At 42.4% G+C, this 24,000-nt stretch overlaps 1 protein-coding gene across 5 annotated transcripts in view; it reads left to right on the top strand.

The window, feature by feature from the left end:
- The window catches only part of sema5a (sema domain, seven thrombospondin repeats (type 1 and type 1-like), transmembrane domain (TM) and short cytoplasmic domain, (semaphorin) 5A), a 169,902-nt gene that overhangs the window by 119,744 nt on the left and 26,158 nt on the right, over window positions 1-24,000 (top strand). For all 5 annotated transcript variants that reach the window (XR_013804388.1, XM_079661723.1, XM_079661724.1 and 2 more), the window contains exon 16: window positions 11,339-11,564. Coding sequence is in view for 4 of the 5 variants with exons in the window: in XM_079661723.1 (XP_079517849.1) it covers window positions 11,339-11,564 (226 nt within the window). In the remaining variant the exon portion in view is untranslated. The remainder of the gene's footprint in view (window positions 1-11,338; window positions 11,565-24,000) is intronic.

The raw sequence follows: 24,000 nt of genomic DNA on the forward strand, positions 1-24,000 counted from the left end.
ATGTGACAATTTATAAAAGAAAACATACTTTGTAGTGCTTGTGCGCTTACATCTGGAGTGCTAACTAAAGCTCAAAGTGTCCCGGACATCTATACAGAGAATGAAGTTTATTTTTATAGCACATTTCACCACAAGGCAATTCAAGTGCAACACATTATCAACAGTCATTAAAAAGCCAGCCAAACAAGCTAACATTAAAGGGGAAAGGTAAACAAGAAAGCAATTTTAGATATGGAAAGCCATTTGATTTAATATAACGCAGTGGAAAAACAAAGACTATTAGAAACCCAATTACAACTAGTAACCTTAAAGTGGTCAAACAAAAGTGTCTCTAATACTCACTGCGCAACCCTGATTCCTTAAAAGCAAAACGCTGCATGATCTAGTTGCTTTGTTTGCATGAAACCTGCCCTCACTTTGCCCTTTGTGTCATCGGCCTGAGCCTCAGCAGTCTTATCATCATGCTGGTATTTGGTCCTGAGTGGCTCTCCGCCTCTTTTTGCTGATGCAAAAGGCCACACGACTGCAACTTCATCAGTCTGTTCCCCGAGCACCTCCTCCTCTCTCCCGTTTCACTGTATCTGCATTACAGGCCTGACTCCCACAGGAGACACAAATCTGGGCTGGAAATAAACAAGCCAGGCTCTGGTGGCCCGGCGGGGAAGAACTGAACCACCATGCAGCATTCACTCCTCTGCTAAAATAGAAAATTGTTAGAAAAGTATCCCTCGTTCCCCGGCTTGAGCTTCAACCTCAGGATCCATGTATCTGTGATCCTCTCCAGAATGGAAGGAGTCATCACATACAGAGCATCAACTAGTTCCTGAACAGTGTCCTTCACATGCTGATATCCAAGAGAGGGAGTTACACAGTCACAAGATGGAGGGATACCGGTTCTTTTTAGGTAATCACACATCCTGTCATGGACAAAATAGTGAGTTTTTTCTCAAAATGTTGGTGTTTTGACTATTTCTGAGAATTCTGACTTTTGGTCAAAATTCTCACTTTTTCTCAAAATCTCAAAATTCTCACTTTTTCTCAACATCTAAAAATTCTCACTTTTTTCTCAACATCTAAAAATTCTGTCTTTTCCTCAAAATCTCAAAATGCTGTATTTTTACTAAATTTTTTAAAATTCTGACTTTTTTTTCTCAAAATCTCCAAAAAGTAGTCATCACATACAGAGCATCAGCTAGTTCCTGAACAGTGTCCTTCACATGCTGATATCCAAGAGAGGGAGTTACTCAGTCTCAAGATGGAGGAATGGAAAGCAGTATTCAATGTTTACTTCAGATTAGCTCCACGTCAGAAGTGAGCATGCTTGTCACATGTCTCTCTCCATAGAGGCTGAATCATCATGTTAATCACATAGCTATCATATGCCTCAAACAGTCCTGATGCTCTGCTAGGTAATCATACATCCTGTCATGTTCACAGCTACAGTTGGGATACCTTTGATGGCATGTTGACTCTGATATTGGAAGAGGACATTCAGGATGTTCCCAACAGAAATACATGCTCTACATGTTAACCACGGATTGAAAGTGGAACTCAAAGTGTTTTTCCTACCATCAATGAAGCCATGAGTCTATTTTCATGGAATGTTAAAGAGATTATTAATGTGAAATATGTATTTAGTAGTTAAGTGTCAAGTTGCTAAATAGATTAATATATCATTGAAACCCACATGCTTGTTTTCAAGGCTGCCTGAGGAGTTCATTTGAAAATAATGATTGTTCCAGAGCAGAAATGTTTGAGAGAAAGAAATACATCCAATAGCTTTTTATTAATAATGGAGCTACTGTCAGCTTAGTTATCAGCAGAGAGGACTCATTGCTGACCTTTAAAGCAGAAAGGAAAAGAGTTGAAACTCCCACAGACTTGTCTAATGAACATAATGCCTCACGGTTAACATATTTTATCGATTTCACAGAAAATAGAACGTCTTCCAGATCCTGTAGAGTTGGTTATATGCTGAGAATAAAGCCAAAGAAAAGATTTTGTAAGCTGCAAAACGTACATCTTTTGTGCAAAATGCCAAAGCTAGATCTTTTGTCAATTGGTTCAGGTATACACTTCACTTTATGAAATTAAATATATTCAAATAAATCTCATGTCCTGCATTCTCAGGGTCGGCCTACGCAGGTTTAGAGACATGAATCTACCTACGCAGGATCGTTCTAGTTTAATACTACGAGCCAAACCTCCACCATTTTACCTTATTGTGTCTTTTCCAATTGTATTAAACGATGCATTTCTCCTGACTCAGCTGCAGATCCTTCGACATCCTGCGACTTGACATTCACTCCGTTCAGTTTAATAGCATTAGATGAATGAAGACTTGCTTCGGGGGCTTGAAGCAGATATCATTCACTGTGTCATTTCCTTCTTTATTCACTAGAGTACATCAAATATCCCTCACATCCGAGTATCAGAAAAGGAGCATTATACCAGGCTGAACCGCACATCTTGACTCTTGCCTCTCGGAGTTAAATAAGTCAAATATGGGCCATGCAGAGCTGACGATGCACAGAGCCTCTTAATGACACACAAAGCTGTTCTACTTTCCTGCCAGTCCGAAGCCAGACTGCCAAATGAAAATACCCGGCGTGTGTAGGCAGAGCGACGTGTGAACACAACACAAGTGTGTGTGTATGTATTTTCCAGTGTTACAGACTGTGTGGCCGTTTCTCAATCACGAGGAAACTGGCTTCCAAGCCAATATTTAAAGGATGCTTCGTCATCGAGTGCCGCCGAAGTACTGTTCCAATCTCCAGCATATTTGGAATTCCACCGAGGCCGAGTCCTTGGTTTGGGGGTAATTTCGAGGCTGCACATGGGTAGACTTTGCGTCATTAAAATCCCCACAATGCTTTGCGCACGGACCAATTTCAAAAACCCTTGCGGAGAATGGCTGAACCGACGCAGCACACATTTAAATGTAAGTATGTAGTGGCGTAGAACATGTGTTGGTAAATATGTGACTTTGTTACATTTGTTATCACCAAAAATGTGTTCCGTGAAAGTAAAGCAAGTTCATAATTAGATAGACATCGTGAGGATTTTATTTTCGGTACAGTTTATGTTGAAACGTTTAGAGAGAGAGGCACACTTGTTAGCCTGTTCCATTCTTCTTCGTTTTCCGAAGCCGTGGCTTGGAAGTATACTTGCTTCGTTTCTGAAGGAAGTGACTTGGAAGTATGCGACTACCAAGCCAGTATCCTCGCGATTGAGAAACGGCCTGTGTGCGTGTGCAGCCAGTAGAGCTGCTCATGGCCGACAGCGGGCTTCATTAAGGAGTCAGACACCCGAGCCAGAGAGGAGTCAGAGTTTGACAGAGTGTGTTTTGGTCGGCGATGCTAATTTGTGGATGTGTCATCGTGGAGACTTGAGGAACATTCGGTCTCCCTCTGCGTTGGGTCAAACACCAAAGACGAAGATAGGAGAGGATTAGTCACTTTCATATCTCACATCAGAACCATTTACTTAAACATTAGGGTGTACGAGTGTGTAGTCATCCTCGGATACACACACGCCTTCCTCTCACAGTCCAGGCAGAAATATAATGAGTGTAATGATGGTCGAAGGCTGCAGAAGCACGACTCCTTATTATTCACCTCCCACAGCTAGGCGGACACACAAAGAGACTTTTGTACTCTCTTCCTTCCACACACACATATTTCACCCTCCACTCCACAGTCTCCCATAAAAATACGAAGAGCTGAGGGCTCATACTTCCCCTCAACTCAGACACTATCATCACTGTCTCTCTCTTTTTTTCTTTTTTTCTTTTTCCACACTCTCCTCTCCTCTCTCTTGTATCCCCTCGGCCTTTAACACCTAGAAAGATGAGCCGAAAGGTCTGTGGGTGGAGACAGAACGAGATAGGAGCCGCCTGAATCCACAACTCAACCATGCATAAACTTATAAACAAGCTTCACACACACACACACACACACACACACACACACACGCACACACACACACACACACACACACACACACACACACACACACACACACACACACACACACACACACACACACACACACACACACACACACACACACAGTTCCAGAGTGCCAGTTACGTCAAACTTTTGCTACACAGACCGTCACTTCCATACTGACTGAGCCTGCAGTGTGTGTGTGTGTGTGTGTCTGTGTGTGTGTGTGTGTGTGTCTGTGTGTGTGTGTGTGTGTGCGTGTGTGTGTCGGTGTGTGTGCGTGTGTGTGTCGGTGTGTGGCAGTAAAGATGCTATCTCCCCGAGCTCCGTCCACAAACACATTAGCAAGCTCTCGTCTCTGAGCAGCTGCCTGTTAAAGGTGCTGCACAGCATGAAATCGCCAAGCTCTCCATTTACCCATAATGCATTTCACTCCTCTCTCTCTGGGTGGGTACGAGTCGAAATCAGAGGACTAATTGAATGCAATTTTGTGTTCCACATGCCACTTGTCACATATGGCTGCTTTCCGCCATGTTCTCACTTTCGGTTAATTTCCCTGAAATTGAAATGTGAGCGTAGAACGTGGTTAAAGCTTTCTGTTGTTTCCTCGTGTTACGTTGTTTTATTAACCATATAAACTGGGAAAGGAGAGATTGAAATCGCTTCTTTTCTGCCCCAACAGTGAATCAAAGTTCAATTTGAATACAGCACGCCTCCTTTGGTTTGTTAAGAGTCACATTTACATGGCCGACATGTAATATATGCCCAGGCTGACCTATTCTCTGCTCCGGATCACTGGGTGTCATTTTAATGCATTATTTTCCCCCTGTGTGTGTTGGGTTTATGCGTTTTTATGGACAGCACTATTGATGTTTATTTCACATCCTCTGGCCTTTTTTAATGCATTATTCAACACGCGTTATAGAAATTGCCACTCATAAAAGGAAAGGGGACTGTTTTGGTTATAATGCCATATTTTGTATTCTCCTGCGTACCCACTCCAAGATGCTCTTTTATTGCAGGAAAAGACAATAAGCGCTGTCCTTCAACGTTTGTTATTGGATTGAAATAGTCCACAGCAGGGGTCTTCAACCTTTTTTTGTTTATATCGTCGACCCCAAGGTGGTACTGCGGAGATAGTGGAGACCAACAGCTTGTCTTTATGGCTCTACGTCAAACTCTCACGTCCAAGTTTAATCCCTCTTCCCTTCAAAAATAATAAACCACTTCCAATTTCCAATGTCAAGGAACACCCAGTTGAACAAAGAAGAGGTGCCCTTGCAAATGAAAAACCATTGGTGGCTGAGATCTTGAAATGAAATTGAAATGTGTGAAAGGTTTGTTGATTTTTATTGAAGTTGCGGTGCTTGGTCTTACAAGGTTGTTCCTGTGCTTTTTATATTAGTTACATCAGCAGGACATCTTTTATACTCAACCGTTACACTGACTGACAACCAGAGGTGGTAGAAGTACTCAGATCTTGTAATTGAGTAAAAGTAGAAGTACTCAGATCTTGTACTTGAGTAAAAGTAGAAGAACTCAGATCTTGTACTTGAGTAAAAGTAGAAGAACTCAGATCTTGTACTTGAGTAAAAGTAGAAGTACTCAGATCTTGTACTTGAGTAAAAGACCCCATTTACACGCAAACGAAACACAAACGAACCGAATACGATATCAAAATAGTCTTCCGTTCACATGAGACCGCTCGGGAGCACTGGAGACGCTGTAGTGCATATGCCGGGCCTGTAAGTGGCGCTGTACTTCCGCCACAAAATGCACCAAAGCAGCGAAGAAGACGCCGAGCATGGTTGCCATGGTTGCCCTTCTGTTTAATCCCCGCGGTGGATTTAGCAACATGTAGTTCATGTAGTTCTCCATGTCCACTTGTTGCTGGTGGTTGTGGTCGAGGAGCTGTAGATTTTGCACTAACATCTGTAGCATGGTCACTAGCAGTAGCGTTCCGCTTGCAGATCCATCCACCTTGGGACCCGTTATTGTTTGTGGGGTCCGTTTCCAAGTTTCCGTTACGGCGAGAGAAAAGTAGCGGATACAACCGTTTGCGTTCTCGTGTAAACAGCACCAAAGTAGAAGTACTCAGATCTTGTACTTGAGTATAAGTAGAAGTACCTGAGTGTAGGAATACTCTATTACAAGTAATATCCTGCAATCAAAATGTTACTCAAGTAAAAGAACAAAAGTATTGGCCTCAAAATATACTTAAAGTACCAAAAGTAAAAGTACTCGTTTTGCAGATTGGACATTCAGAATCATATATCTCTTTAGTACAGTACCTGAGTAAATGTACTTAGTTACTTTCCACCACTGCTGACAGCTTTACTTTAAGCTGCATATAGTCGAGATGGAAGTCTTTGGAGACCTTGAATGAGGTTTAGCTTTAAAGCCAGTAATTATCTCCTTAGCCCATTTGCATCGACAATAATCCTCCGAGAGAGCAGGAGGAAACGCTTACCAGACAAGCCTCATTAAATATTTACTGTGTTTGGCCACCATCAACACCTCAAACAACAAACACCCTCAGATCGTTTTACCCACGCTTCCATTCACGCCATGTGTTGGCTTTTTCCTTTTCTGTCGCTTTAGGCGAGACGCTGAGCCGGACGTTTTCCCCGCTTCCTCTTTGTTATTGGCTGATAATCAGGGTGTTGTGGCTGCGTGATGATGTTAAATATTAATGTGTGGAGATGATTACCGCGCCGGATGGAGAGAGGAAGGAAGTGTGGTGGCGGTGACACAGTCATTCATCACGGGACTCGAACAGAATCTAAATCCCCCCTGTGTTTTTAACCTTGGCACCCTGGGGGGGGGGAGAGGAAGCAGAGGCACAGAGGCAAACAGAAAGTGAGTTATCAACAGGGTGTGGAGAAGAGGGCGAGGAAATATGAAGATCAGAGGCTGGGAAGAGAGACGGAGAGGCAGAATGGTGAAAGATAGCCCTGCATGCTATGGGATGTACCATTGACCTGTCGTCCCATGTGACAGGCTGACGGATGTGCAGAAAGAAATTCTTATCTTATTGTGTCGAGGTCTGGTAGTCACTCAAGACCTAGTCAGCATAAATAAACAGTTTCTACGGTTTCACTTGTTCTCCACCTTCTTTATTTATTCAGTCGGGCACACTTGAACTATTATCCCCCTGAATTGCATCATCATATACAGCACCACAGAAGAAGAAGATGTTTTTATATTCCAGAGTAGTAGAGGAAAGATATACACTGATGGCTCTCCTGAATGAGACTCACATATCATCCTGTTGGAGCGGCAGCGCGGTGTTTCTCATTTTTACTGCCTGCTCGGAGCCAGGCGCAGGGAGGAGAAGGAGATGCCACTATTTTACTCTTTTACGATCAACGCCTCTATCTCTTCTTTATCATTTTTCTCTCCCTGAATTAAACGGGATTATTGGAATGTTAGGGCTGAACGATTTGGATATAAAAACTACTTGTGATTAGGGATGTAACGATACCAAAAACTCACGGTACGATAATATCGCGATAACAAGCCCACGGTACGGTATTTATCGCGATATTGAATAATAAAGGGAAGAAGAAAAAAAATCTGATTTTTTTTTCAATAAAACATTTTTTTACTCGGAAAAGTTTTTTTTATTACATAATAAATCTGATTTTTACAGCATTTTTGTAGGATAGCAGTATTTTAAAGTGTCAAAAACAAAGTGACAGTAACAGACTGGAACAAGAAAACCAGTGTTTTTGTACCTACTAGTACTACCAAACAAAGTAAGCATTTTCTTTATGCCACTGCATCTCACAAATAAACAAGGACATTTAAAAATCAGACCCTGCAATAAAATAAATCAAGTTTCACTTTAGTTTTTCAAGTAACTCAACTCAAACTCACTAGTCACTCACTCAGCATCATCAGACCGGTTTTTAGGAATATGAGAATGTCCACATTTCCAGGTATTTATAAGCTGGGATGTTTGGGCATTTACAATATCCCCTGCTCTGGAAAAAACTCTCTCGCTTGGTACTGATGTTGCTGGGACAGCAGTGGTCGCGTTAACCGAATATTTTATTTAACAATGACGGAAAAATCTGAAAGCAGTCTGTCATTTTGACAGATTAGAACAAACTCGGAACAGCACCAACGTTTCCCCGCAGCGAGGCTCTGGTGTTATGCCGTGTTATGCATGCCCTCCAAAAGGAAATGATATAGTTTCCAAACCGTACTTTGCCGTACAGATCAATACATGTCTGGGAGGTCTTGCTTTACGCTGTGCGCATCGCGCGAGGTGCATGCACACACGGCATAACACCGCCCCCCCCCCCCCCCCCCCCCCCCCCCCCCGCTTACAGTTCACGAGCATGCTCTATCGTGAACTTTTCAGACCCGACGGGTAATAAGGGATTATGACGGATATTTTATGATCCTGTCTGTCGAAATGACGGACAGCGAAAAAGTCTAACGCCAGGCTTATTGACAGGGCGAGATATAAATATATGGTTGGTACTTGTCAATGTCTCTAGGTGTGTAAATTTAGCCCTGTAAATACGATGTCCTTTTGTGTTATCTGTTGTTTTATTTTCATGTTGTAACCTACTTGCTGCCATGTTAGACAGGTATCTCTTGAAAAAGAGATCGATGATCTCAATGGGACCACCTGGTTAAATAAAGGTTTAAAAAAAAAAAAGTGTTTACAAAAAATAATATTTTTTTTTTTAATTAATTTTTTGGGAAAATCGCGGTAGATTTTGTCAGTCTCACGACGGTATTGGGAAGTTTATTTACCGCGATACCGCGATATTCGGTATATCGTTACATCCCTACTTGTGATTGTTTTAACTGATCATGTTTTGTCACGATTACTCTTATTATCATTAAAAGATTTGTCAAAATGGCCTTGATGTGACGTCTCAAAGAGGATTTGGACCAAACAACTATCTTAAAGTGGACCTATCATGCTATATGTTAATAATATATTGTAGGGCCATACCTAAATAAAACATGTCTGTGAAGTTTTTTTTTCAAAATACCAAACAGATCATGCATTTTAGCCATGCCTCATCTCGCTCTATTTGCTCTATTCCAGCCCTGTTTTTGCAACGGCTGATTCTGTGAGAAGTCTTCCTCGCTGCTTTCGTGGCAGACTACAGCGCCACCTACAGGCCTGGCATATGTACTACAGCGTCTCCAGCGCTTTCGAGCGGCAATGGCCGTGGCTGTCTCCTCCTGATAGGTGGAGGGTTGCCCATATAGGCGGAGCACCCCGTTTCTGACGTCACAACAATTTCAAATCTGGAACAGCTCCGTTTTTAGAGATTTGGGTATAGAGGAAAAGAGAGAGGGTTGTGTTTTCTGACACTTGGTGAGTTCCCTGACACACCAGGGACACATTCATGTACAAAAGTGCATTTTGCATGATAGGTCCCCTTTAAGTAAATCGAAACCATGTATAGGTCTATGCTGCATCGAAATCCGTAATAATATACATTACATGTTACATGTTAGACGCTTACATACTCAATACTGCGGACAATCCCCACAGGAGCAATTTGGGGTGAAGTGTCAGGGACACAACGACATGCTGACTGCAGTGGGGTTTGAACCTGTGCTCCCCTGATCCCAACACCAACGCTCTATCCATTGCGCCACACGCCCCCCGACACACACATATTTATATATATTGCAATGTAAACAGATTTGTACAGTACAATTTTTTAAGATTTTGACTTATTGATCAGTAAATAATAGCCATGTTGACTCGCATACATGTTACCATGGTTAAGAAGTGATATGGCCTCATACAGATGAATTGTAGGATCACTTCTTGAGGACATGTCACGATCAGAGGAAGGTTTTATTCGTTGTTTAACTCTTGAAATCTTGCTAAAATCACATATCGATGATCAGTAATGACTGTGGTTGGTTCAATTGCTTTTACTCCACCAACTAACCATGGAGACGGACAAAGACCAGTCTTTTTAAAGAGCATCAGTTTGGTTGTTTGGTCCACGCCAGAGTTGGATTCACAGATTTTAACCAGCTTAAACAAACCATTACTAACTGGCAAAACGGACCTGAGTTAGTTTCACTGGATCAGGCAGAGGGGCAGGTATTTTTGGGCCATTTTTGGGTTTATTTGTGAGGGGTCTTCTGGGGGTCCTGGATCCAGCAGCTAAAGTACATTAAACCAGCCAGAACTGGAATGGAAAAGGCTTTGAAGGATGGATTCATATGAAAGCTTTGAAAAGGCTGTTTATTCCCTCATAGAATAAGCCGTTTCATTCCCCATCAGTCATAGCTGAGAATTTGAAAGGCCATTGTCCCGTCCATTGTTGTGTTTGAGGAATACATCACATATTTCTGTCCGAGCTTGTCATGTTTAATTATTGCTTTAATGATTTGTGATCATCTCCTCCGACGCTAGACGAGGAAAACTCACCTGCCTGAAAAACGTGCTCGCCATCACAAACAGGAAGCTGGGAAGGGTGCTTTAGAAATGATATTCCTAACTGATCACTAGTTACCCTCTTAAAAATAAGGAAAAAGCCGAAATACTCATGTGTACTGTAGATATAGTTTAAGTCCTGCATTCAACATCTTTATTTAAATTACAAAGGTATTTGCATTAAAATATACTTAATATACAAAAAGTGCTTATTGTGCGTAAAGGTCCATTTCAGAATCAAATATATAAAATTAATTGTTTATGACTATTGATACATTACTGTCTTCATCCCAGCTGCTAAAGGTGGAGCTAATTCTGTTTACTTTATATACCGCTGCTGGATATCTTAACCTATTCATAAATATCAAAGTTTATAGAAATGTTCTATTAGTAAGTAACCAAAGCTTTCAAAAAATGTGGTGCAGTAAAAAATACAATATGGCATTTAAATTGCAGCCGAGTAGAAGAATAAAGTACCTCAAAACTGTCCTTGAGTAGATAGATAGATAGAGAGATAGATAGATAGGTAGATAGATAGATAGATAGATAGATAGATAGATAGATAGATAGATAGATAGATAGATAGATAGATGGATAGATAGGTAGGTAGATAGATAGATAGATAGGTAGATAGATAGATAGATAGATAGATAGATAGGTAGATAGATAGATAGATAGATAGATAGATAGATAGATAGATAGATAGATAGATAGATAGATAGATAGATAGATAGATAGATAGATAGATAGATAGATAGATAGATAGATGGATAGATAGATAGATAGATGGATAGGTAGATAGATAGATGGATAGATAGATAGATAGATGGATAGATACTTTATTGATCCCAATTTGGGAAATGCTTGCGTTGCAGCTGCATAACAAAACAAAGCAATGTACATAAGAGAAAGAGTAAATGCAGTATGTAACATTCGACCTCTTTGTCCCTCTGTTTCACAGGAGTACCAGTCGTGCAACACGCTGCCGTGTCCCGACCTGAAGAAGACGACGCCCTGGACTCCCTGGACGCCCGTCAACATCTCGGATAACGGCGGCCATTACGAGCAGCGTTTCCGTTACACCTGCAAAGCTCGCATCCCCGACCCCAGCCTGATGGAGGTGGGCCGGCAGAGGATCGAGATGAGATACTGCTCCAGTGACGGATCCACCGGATGCTCCACGGACGGTGAGTGGAGCAGAATAGTGATGGGAAACAGGCTGTTTGAAGGGAGACCTTATGGCTCCGTTCCTTTCCGAGAGCCGCTCAAAAGAGCCTTTTTTTTGTTTTAAGGGGGCGGGGTCAAAAGGTTTATCTGCAAAATAATCACCAAGGTTCAAGGTTAGTTTATTTGTACTTAGTTTTTCTCTCTCTCTCTCTCTCTCTCTCTCTCTCTCTCTCTCTCTCTCTGTTGTTCATTAGATCCTGTCGAAACTTTTCCAACTCTTTCCTGCAAAAAGTTCGTTTTATCTTAATTAGTTCTCGTGTTTAAGATCCCATCCCAATCCACTTTATCAGAGGATCAAAGCTGGTTAATGAACTTCCAATCCACAAAGCCGAATGTTCCACACACACACACACACACACACACACACACACACACACACACACACACACACACACACACACACACAGACACACACGCACGCACACACACACACAGACACACACACACACACACACACACACACACACACACACACACACAGACACACACACACACACACACACACAGACACACACACACACACACACACACACACACAGACACACACACACACACACACACACAGACACACACACACACACACACACACAGACACACACACACACACACACACACACACACACACACACACACACACAGACACACACACACACATGCAAAGTGCATTTACAAGCTCTTTATCCGCCGTCCCAGCTTCTCCTCTCGGCCTCCGTCAGCCTCGCCCCTGGTGAATTAAGCGCTGTAAACGTTCGTACAAACAGGCGGCTAATTGACAAGTTGTTTATGTAGTCAAGTGGAAGGATACATATTAGAGAGGAGACAGGCGGGGTGGCACCACACCGCAGCAAAGAGGCTCCACATGCAGCAGTTAAAGTTTGTTTATGGTGCTTTGCCTCCGAGGGAAAGGCGGATATATATTATTTTTCTTGAAGGCTGTAGCGCCTGGTTTTGGATGCGGCAGCCTCCATCACTTTAGCTTCATCTGTGTGTGTGTGTGGGTGGTCTGTCTCGGCTCCACTCACACGCCGAGGTAATCTCAGAGGAAAGCCCTAATGCACGATAGCAGCGGGATTCTCTCTCTTCTGATCTCTTATTTCTGATGATTAATCTCCATCTTTCCTGCAGTGCTGTCGCTGGTACAGTTTGTTCTTTTTTCGCACTTTGAAGCTTAAATGTACCTGAAGGCTTTTAAATGGCAGGAACAGAGACTGGAAGCCTTGAGAGGAGCCACACTTCCAAGATATTAGCGAGCAAAGACACATTTCTTTTTAGCGAGGGGAAGTAACAGACACTGTGTTTCATTAGAGGTTTCCACCAGACGCCCGACATCAGATTAGCTTTAGTGCTAATTACCTAATCGAGACGTGAAGGCGGAAGGTTCAGCAGTCACTTCTGGCACTAATTCAGACTGTAAGCAGCCTATAGGCTACAGCCGGCAGATGGTGAAGTAAGAGCGGAGCAGAGTGAGCGTCAAATCCTTTCGACAAACACCGGTGTTGTTTCCACAGATCTGACATCAGAGAAACTGTTAACTCAGCTTACACAGGTGCAAATAATGCACCATGTTTAATTTCTCTGTTAATAGATGCAAACTTCGTTATACACCGAGTGCCAAAGAGTATTCACAGCAGTGATTAGTCACGATGTACACTTCATATTCCACTAGATGAGTAATCGCTGCAGGCTATATTTCTGAGCCTTGTTAATAAAACAGTGATTTTTATTCAATCCACAATACATTCACTTTTTGTAAATGAACAATATAAGTGGTAGCTTTGTATGTTCTTGCCTTTGTCACTCCCAGGTCATCTAATAATGTCCATCACTGAGTTAAGAACAGACTCCAAGCTGCCGTATTTGACGAGTGAGAATATGTTGGTATATTTAAGGGAAAACACAAGTTCATATTCCCTTAAAAAACAAAAGTGTTCGTGTAGTTGTAGTGTACTGCATGGGTGTAAACAAGACCTGTTGATGTGTGTGTGTTTCTCCTGTTTTCCCACGTTGGTTCATCTAAAGCAGGGGGGTCAAACTCAATTTCTTCGCGGGCCACATTAGCATTATGGTTGCACTCAACGGGCCGGTTGTAACTTTAAGACTATATATCAAAATACATATATAAATATTTAATATATATAAAATAACGTATTATATGAAATGATTGCCTCTGCATTGGATTATTATCAGATAGGGTAATAACTTCATAATTAACTACGACTGAAAGCAGAAGTCTAGGGCAAATAATTGCAAGTTTCTTCACTGAGAATGTTACAAAATGATTTAAAAAAAAATCTAATTCTGAGAAAAAAAACTTGTTCTGAGAAAAAAAATCAAATAAGAAAAAAAAAATCAAATTTCAGATGCATTGTGGGATATGTAGTTTATGGGCAACGTGCTTCTGTAAATCGGCATGTAACCGTATAATAAACATATTATATTCTTTGAAAGCTCTTGAGGGGCCGCATTAAATGAAGTCGCGGGCCGGATTTGTCCCCCGGGCCTTGAGTTTGACACCCCTGATCTAAAGGCTTCAATATGATTTACCTCCCGGAGGAGTTTTAGGTCATAACTGTCGAAACAAAGAGGACGATGATCCATGTCATCATTTCAACCATTATCACACTTGTCATCCATCTGGAGAGCGCTGGTGTGTGTATCTGTGCTCATCACAGAGGGCTACCATGCATATGTGCTCCTAGGTGTGTGTGTTTGTGAGACACTTTTCCAATTTGTCCTCCTCCCACGATCCACCTCTCATAGTGGAGCTGCAGCTCAGGGAACAGCAGTTAGCTTTTCTCAGGATAATTACTGCAGCGTGTTGTTGGGTATTGATGTCCACGAGCAGGACAAAGGACACAGAGATGATGAGAAGCCAGGAGGAATGGTGTGTCACCAGATAAAGATTTACTATTTGCATCAGGTTGCTTAGTTTCGATTAGAGCTCCACACACACACACACACACACACACACACACACACACACACACACACACACACACACACACACACACACACACACACACACACACACACACACACACAAAGGGCTTCTCCTGTGAGAGGCGTTATAAAACACTTTGGGGGAAGTTACTTTAAAAGTGTTGTCAACTTCTCATCACATACTACTTATTAAAACATAATGACTTTACTAAATACTCAAAAGTAATTATTCTCATTACCTAGCTTCTTGAAAGATAAGAGAAGCTTAACCTTTATTGATCTTCGTAAGTAAATTCAGTTACTAAAGCAACAGCAGGAATTAAAATAATACACGCAAGGTTATAAGAATAGAAAATGTTGAATGTAGGTAAAACGGTTTCATATGAATAATGATGAATGTTATGAATATATATGAATGTCTACATGAACGTGCCTTTAAACAGCTTAAAGTCATCACTATGACAACATGTCACATCTTCTGCATTTTAATTAACATGTCTAGATAAAGAAAACAAGACATTAATTCACCATCAAATGATCATTTATATAGCAGTTACTCAACCTGTGTTGCCTTAAATGTGTTTGTCTTGCATGCCTCCATTATGAACAAAAACAGTGTTGCAAAATGAACTGCATATTCATTGATATGAGTGCTTGCATTCTCACGTCTTAACATACAGTAGCTCAACTACTCGATGAGGTAAAATATGTTGTGTGCAAACAAATACAAATACGTAAACCATTTTAAACGATCTGAAATAGAGCCTTCCTCCACACCTTTCTTCCCCGTATTTGGAACCAAAGCATGAACTTTGAGAGACTGTTTGTCGCTCCCCCGCAACTCAATAAAAGTCTCCGTCTGCCGTGTTGTCTGAGATCGCCTTCATCTCGCGGCTCCGGCTGAATGTCAGCGTGTTTGTGGCTATCGGATGTTCCTGACATTTGACGGTCTGGATTGTGTTCTGAGTCGGTGCGCTTTTTATTGACAAACACCTGGAAGTGTCATCTGTGAGGTGCAGATATGGAGAATGAACCCCCCGTCAACGCAGAGCACAAATCGATGTTTGACACATCTTGGTGACCTCTCCCCACTATCCCCTCCCCTTTATTCCTCTCATAGTAAGATCTCTATCTGTCTTTATTATGAGAGATTAATCATAAATAAACTATTCGACCGAGCGTTCACAATGAGCTTTTCTACCGACTGGTTTCGTATCAGCGATCATAGCTTAATGATAGCAACGAGCTAATTACTAAAGATGTGTGCTGATTTGAACTTCTCTTGTCTCAGTGATTAGTCTCATCGCCATTTTTCCTTTTCATCACATTTCACATGCCTGAATACAAAACTAAATATGTCATCATTTGCATAATTGCCGTGTATTTTAAAACAGCTAATTAACTAAATGTGGCTTTTCCCTTTTCTGCCTATTAACCACATTTCTCCTCAATGATACAGTGTGTTGCACTTTCATTTCCTAAGGAGGCTTACACACATGCATGCTCTCCATCTTGCACACATACCCTAGTAACAGTGATAGTTTCTCTTTATATTGCAAAGCTTTAAAGGCGTGCTGTGCATACTCACAGTTGCTAAGCTCTGACTGGGCGCTCACTGTTCTTGCATGAAATAGTTTTATAAAGAGAAAATTAAAAAACCTGCCTTCTATAGTCTTCATATAGCTGGAATTTACCATCCCACTGTGGCCATGATTGAAACCTGTCTATCATCAGCCAGCCTGTCTGCTGCCAACGCACAACTAAGCAATCATACACGAGAGGCCGTTCTTGAACCTCATTATTGGTACGACAGTACTGCGGCAGGACCGAGGTGCCTGCCGCAGTACTGTCGTACCAATAATGAGGTTCAAGAACGGCCTCTCGTGTATGATTGCGATTCTATTACACAAACTATCATTGTAATCAACAATATCGTAAAATAATTTCACAGTTTGGGCTAATTTGCTCCCAAACCTACGCTTTCTGTTTGAATTAATCTCCGTCAGAAAGTAGTTCCTAGAAAGTAGTTCCCATGGTAACGATAGCCGATCAAACACTCCTGCGACCCCGCTTACAGTTATTGATATAATTATAGTAAATAATATATTATTAACCAATTTATTGAAAACTATTTATTGAAAACAATTCTTGAATTAGGCTATTTAAACATCTGAGTAATCACTGTGTGGGATTAGCGGAACAAATCAAATCAGGCTGTCCATGGTGCTGAAACGTTTTGGGTTCAGAATGAAGGTGGATGTTCATGCTGCCATTAAAAGTGCAATTCTTGAAACAGCTCTCCATGAACTCCATGCCAGAGTTTTTTGCAGGTGGTGCTGTGTGGTGTTCACGGGTAGGACTACGTTATAGAAAGAGCTTTCCTCCAGTGGCCGTTTCATGGCGTGTCCCGGACCGGCAAAAAGCGCCTTGCTCCACATCTTTCTGTTGTCTAGAGATGGAGCCCAGTAGCTGCGAAGCGATGACTCGTTTTTATGTCCGCTAACGAGAGACAATGTATAACAGTGTAACGGCTGTGTGTCGCTAAACGTCGCTATGGAAACCACACGATGTAGGCTCATGGAAGTAGTTTCGGTAGGCAAGTGGCGTGTGTAGGCCACTGGATACTTTGTGATTAGGCACGCTCTATTTGATCGTTGTTTGATCGTGGAATCAAACACGCCTATTGACCAATCAGAGAGCTTGCTCAAACTTATGTGTTATAGAATCTGACAATAAGGATTTCTGCAAAGCCATATGTCCATGAAACCGACCTGCCTGCCTGATTTAATCAATACCTGCAGGGGTGTCAAACTCAAATACACAGTGGGCCAAAATTAAAAAATGGGTACTAGTGGAGGGCCGGACTGGTTCAATGTTTATAGCAGAACTTATTGAAATGAATTTATTGCACATATTAAACCTGGAACTAACAAAGCTTAAATGATTGCCTATAAAAACAACATTAAACATTAAATAATCAGTTGCATTCATTTCTTATGGCTCTATCTGCAGCTTTTCCAGAGTCATTTCTTATGAGTACATTTTTCCACAGGCCAACAACTGCTTCAACAAAACTATTTCCCTCAAAGAACAAACCAAACATGCCCTGTTGTCGTGAGAGAGAAAGTGCAGAAGGAAACATCCATTAAACTCAGTGTGCTGCTCTGTGATGCTAGCTCAGATACTAGGCATCTCATCTTGGGTGCAAGGTCATCAATGTTTGGCCTCAGGCTCTGAGCGGAGGAGACCCTCAGGATGGAGTGAAGATGTGCGTGCAATATACCAGAGGGCCAGATCTAATAGGAATTAGAAACTATCCTGCGGGCCGAAATTAAATCCACCAAGGGCCTGATTTGGCCCCCGGGCCTTGAGTTTGACACATGTGCTGTACATAGTGAGTCAAAATGCATCTAGTTTTATGAAGCAGTAATATCAAGCTTCAAAATACTTTTTTTTTTATAATTTGCATCTCACAAAGACACACAGAGGGAGCAGAGAGAAAGCAGTGGAAAGATGAGAGCCCTTTCTGTCGAAGGCTGTGTAATTTAGCCCGCTTGTGTCTGCGAGTGATGGCTTCATATTGTTTTTTTACCCAGGGAGAAACAGTGGAGTGTCAGCAGCTCGGTGTGTTTCACTTCAGATGATCCGGTATCTTGGCCAGGGTCTTCTCACGGGCGACACATTAGTTTCTCCTGCAGGATGTCATGAGTAGACTCTGAGGGATGACAACCATTTCAGCATCCTTATTGTCCTTCTGCTCCTCTCCTTTCTCACTGTTCTTACTCAGAAGAAACACAACTAGTTGAGCTAATAGGTGAACTCACAGTGGAGTTAACACACGTCTCCTCCCTGAGTTGTGTGTTTCAATAAGCGTGAAACATATTCATGAGACACGGAGGGACTCTCGGTGTAAAGTTAGGACACGATTCCCCTGGAGGTGGAGTGAATCTAGTAGGCGTTAAAAATGCAGGCGGAGGGAGAAGTTGGCAGTCGGCATAACGGAGAGTCTGGAAGACAGAGTCACAGACTTAAATTGAAATTGATGGAATACTGTAGGTCAGATTTAGGCTGGTTGTGTTAATATTGTCTGTCACCTATTCAGTCTCTGTGATGTTGACAGGCTTGATTGCAATTACTGCATTAGCTTTCCATATCTTTTCTGATATAAACTCACGCTATATCTGTGGAATCAGGTCTGCACACGAGTACCTTGGTGCTCTTGGAGTTAGTTGAAGGATTTCTGCTTCTACCTTTTCAGTCAGATGTTCTCAAATCTCTCGTTCGACATTTCGTTGCTGTCTTTGTGTAAAATACCGTTCTTCTTTGACCTTAAATGTTTGTTTACTGCTTGATCATTCTCATAGACTGGCTTCACGGACTTTGTACTGAAGAATGAAGTGTGTGTCGTGCACGATTCAGCGGTTTTGGACACTTGGGGTCTCACATATTGCTCCTGCGGGTAATGAGTGGATAGTTTCTGGGTCGCAGTGCATGTGTGGAAGCAGTTGGTGACAGGATCTCTCCCTATATGTCCTCACTCTGTCTGCTACGCTTCAGCTCAGCGCGTAACCCTCGCCCTCTTCCAGATTACCGTCAGATGGAGTTCGCCACCTTACTGCAATTATCCTTGACACTGAAATTTGCAGGGTGGCATTTGAGTGCCACCGACACACTCTCGGTTTCACTTCCACCCCCTTCAACATGGCACTCTATGAGATATGAGTGACACAGAGTCAACAAATTAGCACACCAGTGTAGGCGGTGAACAAACACACGCATGTGTCGAGCTTTAAACCCGTAAAAGCATCACAACGGCAGGTTTTGACGGATTAGAAAGGTTCCTGGTCTCATATTCTGACTCGGTTATGAGCTTGTCCTCGCCTGTCTTCTCTGACATTGCTTCACTTTCCGCTTGTTTGCTTTATTTCACTTTCAGTCTGGATGCTAGCTGAGAGAGGAGAGTAGTGCGGGCGTACTGAAATAAACCAAGGAGAAGGAATCTGCTTTTTTCTTGATGGAAGCAGGTTTTCTTTTGTAGAATAAAAGCAATTTTTCGAGTGTGCTGTTTGTTTGCGGTGTCAGCTTGTTGGGCAGATTTTTTTACTCTAAAAAAAAGCCCCTACAATTGCGAAAAACGCACATGTGGATTCCACAAATAAAGAGAGAATGGATAACAACAGTTCAACAATAGCCAATCATACAGCGTCATATTTCTTTACCAACAACATTTTCCCAACTTTTTTCAGCTGCCGTCCATTCGGTCCAAAAATCAGCTTGCGTTGAGTCCGAACGTGCATGTGGAAGTTTACCCATCACAGAAATAGGGATGTCCCGATCACCTTTTTTTCTCCCGATCCGATTCCGATCATTTGATTTTGACAATTTGCCGATACCAATTTTTCCCGATCCGATCTTTATGAAATGCATTAAGAGAAAAAAATGAAAAAAAGCATTCAAGTTGTCCCTTAAGGTTATTTTTTTATTTAAATTGGATATTCTATCCAACATGGATATAGCTTCTTTTTTTCACAGCAGCATTGGATCAGTTCAGTTGTGCAGCATTGGATCAAAACTAAATAAAGCTTTCAGTACTCGTTAGCTTACTGCTACAATTAGACACTGCGCCCACTCTGTTGCCAGATCTGAGAGAAATAAGCAGGTCTATGAAAACAAGCCCCAAAGAAGCAACACATACAGGATGTTGTGTCATTTGAAACCAAAACTAAGGCCTCAGGATGACTTTAAGACTTGAACATGGGCATTTTTGTTTTGTAACAATTAATAAAAAAAAAAAAAGTATTTAAAAAAAAAAAAAAAAAATCCCGATCCCCGATTTTTTTCTCCCGATTCCGATCTTTTGAAAATCACGTGATCGGATCGGGACATCTCTACACAGAAAGCATTAGTTGTCTTTTTATGGTTGCAGTTTGGAGCATTTGAATGGCTCATCCAAGGGCGAACCGTCAGTCAGAAGCTAACAATGATATCATTCGATTAGGAACACGATCAAATGGGATGTTTGTTGTTTTGAAAAGTTGCTTTATTGAAACTTTAGACGTCAGATGCTGTCTGTGATGCACAGTGCGTGAGTTGAAGGTAATACTGTAGAAGTGGCCTGGAGTTTAACCTGCTGCAAATCCTCTCTGACAATAAACCCAGCCAAGCCACACAGTAAACAAATATGGCTCATGACAGTGTTACATCTGATATTGTGCTTTCAGTCCTTGTGTCGTTATAAGCCCACACGTTGCAGACGGACAGTGAATGAAACCCCTTCAGTCCAATAATCTCTGCAATCATATCTGTAAGTGATGTTTCAGCAGCAGTCTGAAGGTGGGGGATGGGCCTTTAATCCTCCGGTCAAAAACACACTCACACTCTTCACCTCAAGTGAATATATCAAACGCCCCGTAGCATCATGCACTCGTATCACTTTAGCATGTGCATCCTTGTTGTTGGCTATTTGTGTCTTTATTAAATGGACGTAGTCACTGTGATGTCACTGTGATTTTGAAGACTTGAGTTTGGCGTTTTAGCGTTTAAATATAATATAATAATAATAGATTTAATTTGTTAGCGTTTTTACAGGTGCTCAAAGACGCTTTACAGATAATAGTGAAGAGAAAAGAAAAGAGAAGAAAGGAACAACAAATAAATATATCGTTAAAGTTAAAGTCAAATAATACAAAAACAATCACACATGAAAAGCCAGATTGAAGAGGTGAGTTTTTGTGAGTGTTTTGAAGGTGGTGAGGTCGGTGCAGTCTCTGATGGGTTGTGGGAGTGAGTTCCAGAGGGAGGGGGCAGCGACGGAGAAGGCTCTGTCCCCCCAGGTCCGGTGATTGGTGCGGGTGGGGATGGATAGGAGGTTGACTTCTGATGAGCGGAGGCAGCGGGAAGGGGTGTGGTGGTGCAGCAGGTCTGTGAGGTAGAGGGAAGGGGTGTGGTGGTGCAGCAGGTCTTTGAGGTAGGGGGAAGGGGTGTGGTGGTGCAGCAGGTCTGTGAGGTAGGGGGAAGGGGTGTGGTGGTGCAGCAGGTCTGTGAGGCAGGGGGAAGGGGTGTGGTGGTGCAGCAGGTCTGTGAGGTAGAGGGAAGGGGTGTGGTGGTGCAGCAGGTCTGTGAGGTAGGGGGAAGGGGTGTGGTGGTGCAGCAGGTCTGTGAGGTAGGGGGAAGGGGTGTGGTGGTGCAGCAGGTCTGTGAGGTAGGGGGAAGGGGTGTGGTGGTGCAGCAGGTCTGTGAGGTAGGGGGAAGGGGTGTGGTGGTGCAGCAGGTCTGTGAGGTAGGGGGGGGGCCTGGTTGTTGAGGGCTTTGTGAGTAATGAGGAGGACTTTGAAGTGGATTATTTGACGGACGGGGAGCCAGTGGAGGTTCTGGAGGATGGGAGTGATGTGGTCTTGGGAGCGGGTGTGGGTGAGGAGGTTCTTGATATGTTGGAGTTTAGTGAGGAGGTTGGATGGTATGCCGTAGAGGATGCTGTTGCAGTAGTGGAGTCGTGAAGTGATGAATGCATGAATCAGAGTTTCAGCAGCAGAGGAGGAGAGTGACGGGCGGAGACGGGCAATGTGTTTGAGGTGGGAAAAGGCGGTCCTGGTGATGTGATTTATGTGGTGGTTGAATTTGAGCTGACTGTCGAAAATGACTCCGAGGTTGCGGATGTGAGGGGGGGGGGAGATAGAGTGTGGCTGTCAATGTCAATGTCAATATGTTATGATTGGCTATACTTATGTCAAAACACACTGAGAAAGGGTTGGACACCCAAACCTGGAAACACTTTAGTTGCAACCTGTCAATCACGAGGTAGCCCTGCCCTAAATGATACCATGCTTTCATCGTCTCAATGGGACCATAACTAACAAAATGAACATCATGCAGAGTTGAAGAAGACTTCAAACTAGAGATTGAGATTTTAAACTCTTCAGAAAATTGGGAGAAGTTTCCTCATAGTCTTCTATACAATCAGTCTTCTTTTGCAACCAGTGGAGTCCCTTTGCTTCAGCCTTAAGTCTTGAAGTTTCCACTTGGCCCTCACAAACTTTTAATTAGATCTTCCCTAATAAGGTTAACTCTCAGGAGGGTTTCTGGGTCGACCGTTTCTTAGCAGAACTTAAGGAGAACTGTCATATTGTGGAACAGTAAGTGACCAGGAAACCAGGGCATGACGCATGCAGGAAAACGATAAATATGGAGTGTCAAATGTGTCAAACACACATATTCACAGCATTACTGATCTGATGGGAAAGTGGAGGAGGAGTAATTGGCAGTAAATGTGCAGTTTGAATCTAGGTCAGGCTGGTATACGCACTCTCTCCGTGTCGTCCAGTGTTTCTGTGATGTCGATAAAACTTGTTCACACATGGCAGTTCACGTCTTTCCACTGCTGAAGGTTCGGGATTTGTCCACCTCTTCGTCTCTCACATCTGTTCGTATGAAAGCAGTCTCTCCAGCTTGCAGATGTCCTCTCATCTCTGTGTTGCTTGCTTTTATTCTCACTTCTTTCACTGTCTGAGTGTTTTTACCGTTACCTATGCATGACGTTATATTGCACAGCATTGCATGTTTGTGCTCATCTCTCTTTCTCACACAGAAGTGCATAAGTTTGTTTACGGTGGGCTTTGCCTTTGAGTATGGTGTGCGCTTGAGCGACTTTTTTTATGTCCTAGTTTCTTTTTCCAGCGGGGGCTATTGGATGTTGTTTCCCTCCGAGGCGCGGCTGTGCGACTCGTCAGGAGAGCGAGGATTAATTCTCTCCGGCTGTGTGTGGCTCTTGAGCCGATCGATAGATCCAGTCGCTGCCTGTTTGAGAGGGAGGGCCTCTCGCTGTTTGTTTAGGCCACGGGAGGCCAGTCCCTGTGAAGCTGCATTAGCAATACACACAGCACACAGAGCCGTTTCAGGACAGAGTTCCAGGAAACACTGTGCGGGAAGAGGTATTCAGATATTCTAGTTGCGACTCCACAGCTTGAAAATACTTTGCATCAAAATATACTTGCTATGCTATTTCTATTTCAGAAATATTATGGACTGTTTATTTCTAGTGTCTTCATTTCTCCTTTTTACATTACCTTGTTTTTTATGCTGCTGCTGCAACGCAAACATTTCACAAATTGGGATCAATAAAGAATTTCTCAATCTATCCATCTATCTCTCTATCCATCTATCTCTCTATCCATCTATCTCTCTATCCATCTATCTCTCTATCCATCTATCCATCTCTTTATCTATCTCTCTATCCATCTATCTCTCTATCCATCTATATACAGTATCTCTCTATCCATCTATCCATCTCTTTATCTATCTCTCTATCCATCTATCTCTCTATCTCTCTATATACAGTATCTCTCTATCCATCTATCTCTCTCTCTACCTACCTCTCTCTCTCTCTCTACCTACCTACCTACCTATCTATCTCTCTCTCTCTCTCTATCTATCTACCTACCTACCTACCTATCCATCCAT

The sequence above is a fragment of the Notothenia rossii genome, assembly GCF_949606895.1.
Source record: "Notothenia rossii genome assembly, chromosome: 12".
NCBI classification, from domain to species: domain Eukaryota; kingdom Metazoa; phylum Chordata; class Actinopteri; order Perciformes; family Nototheniidae; genus Notothenia; species Notothenia rossii.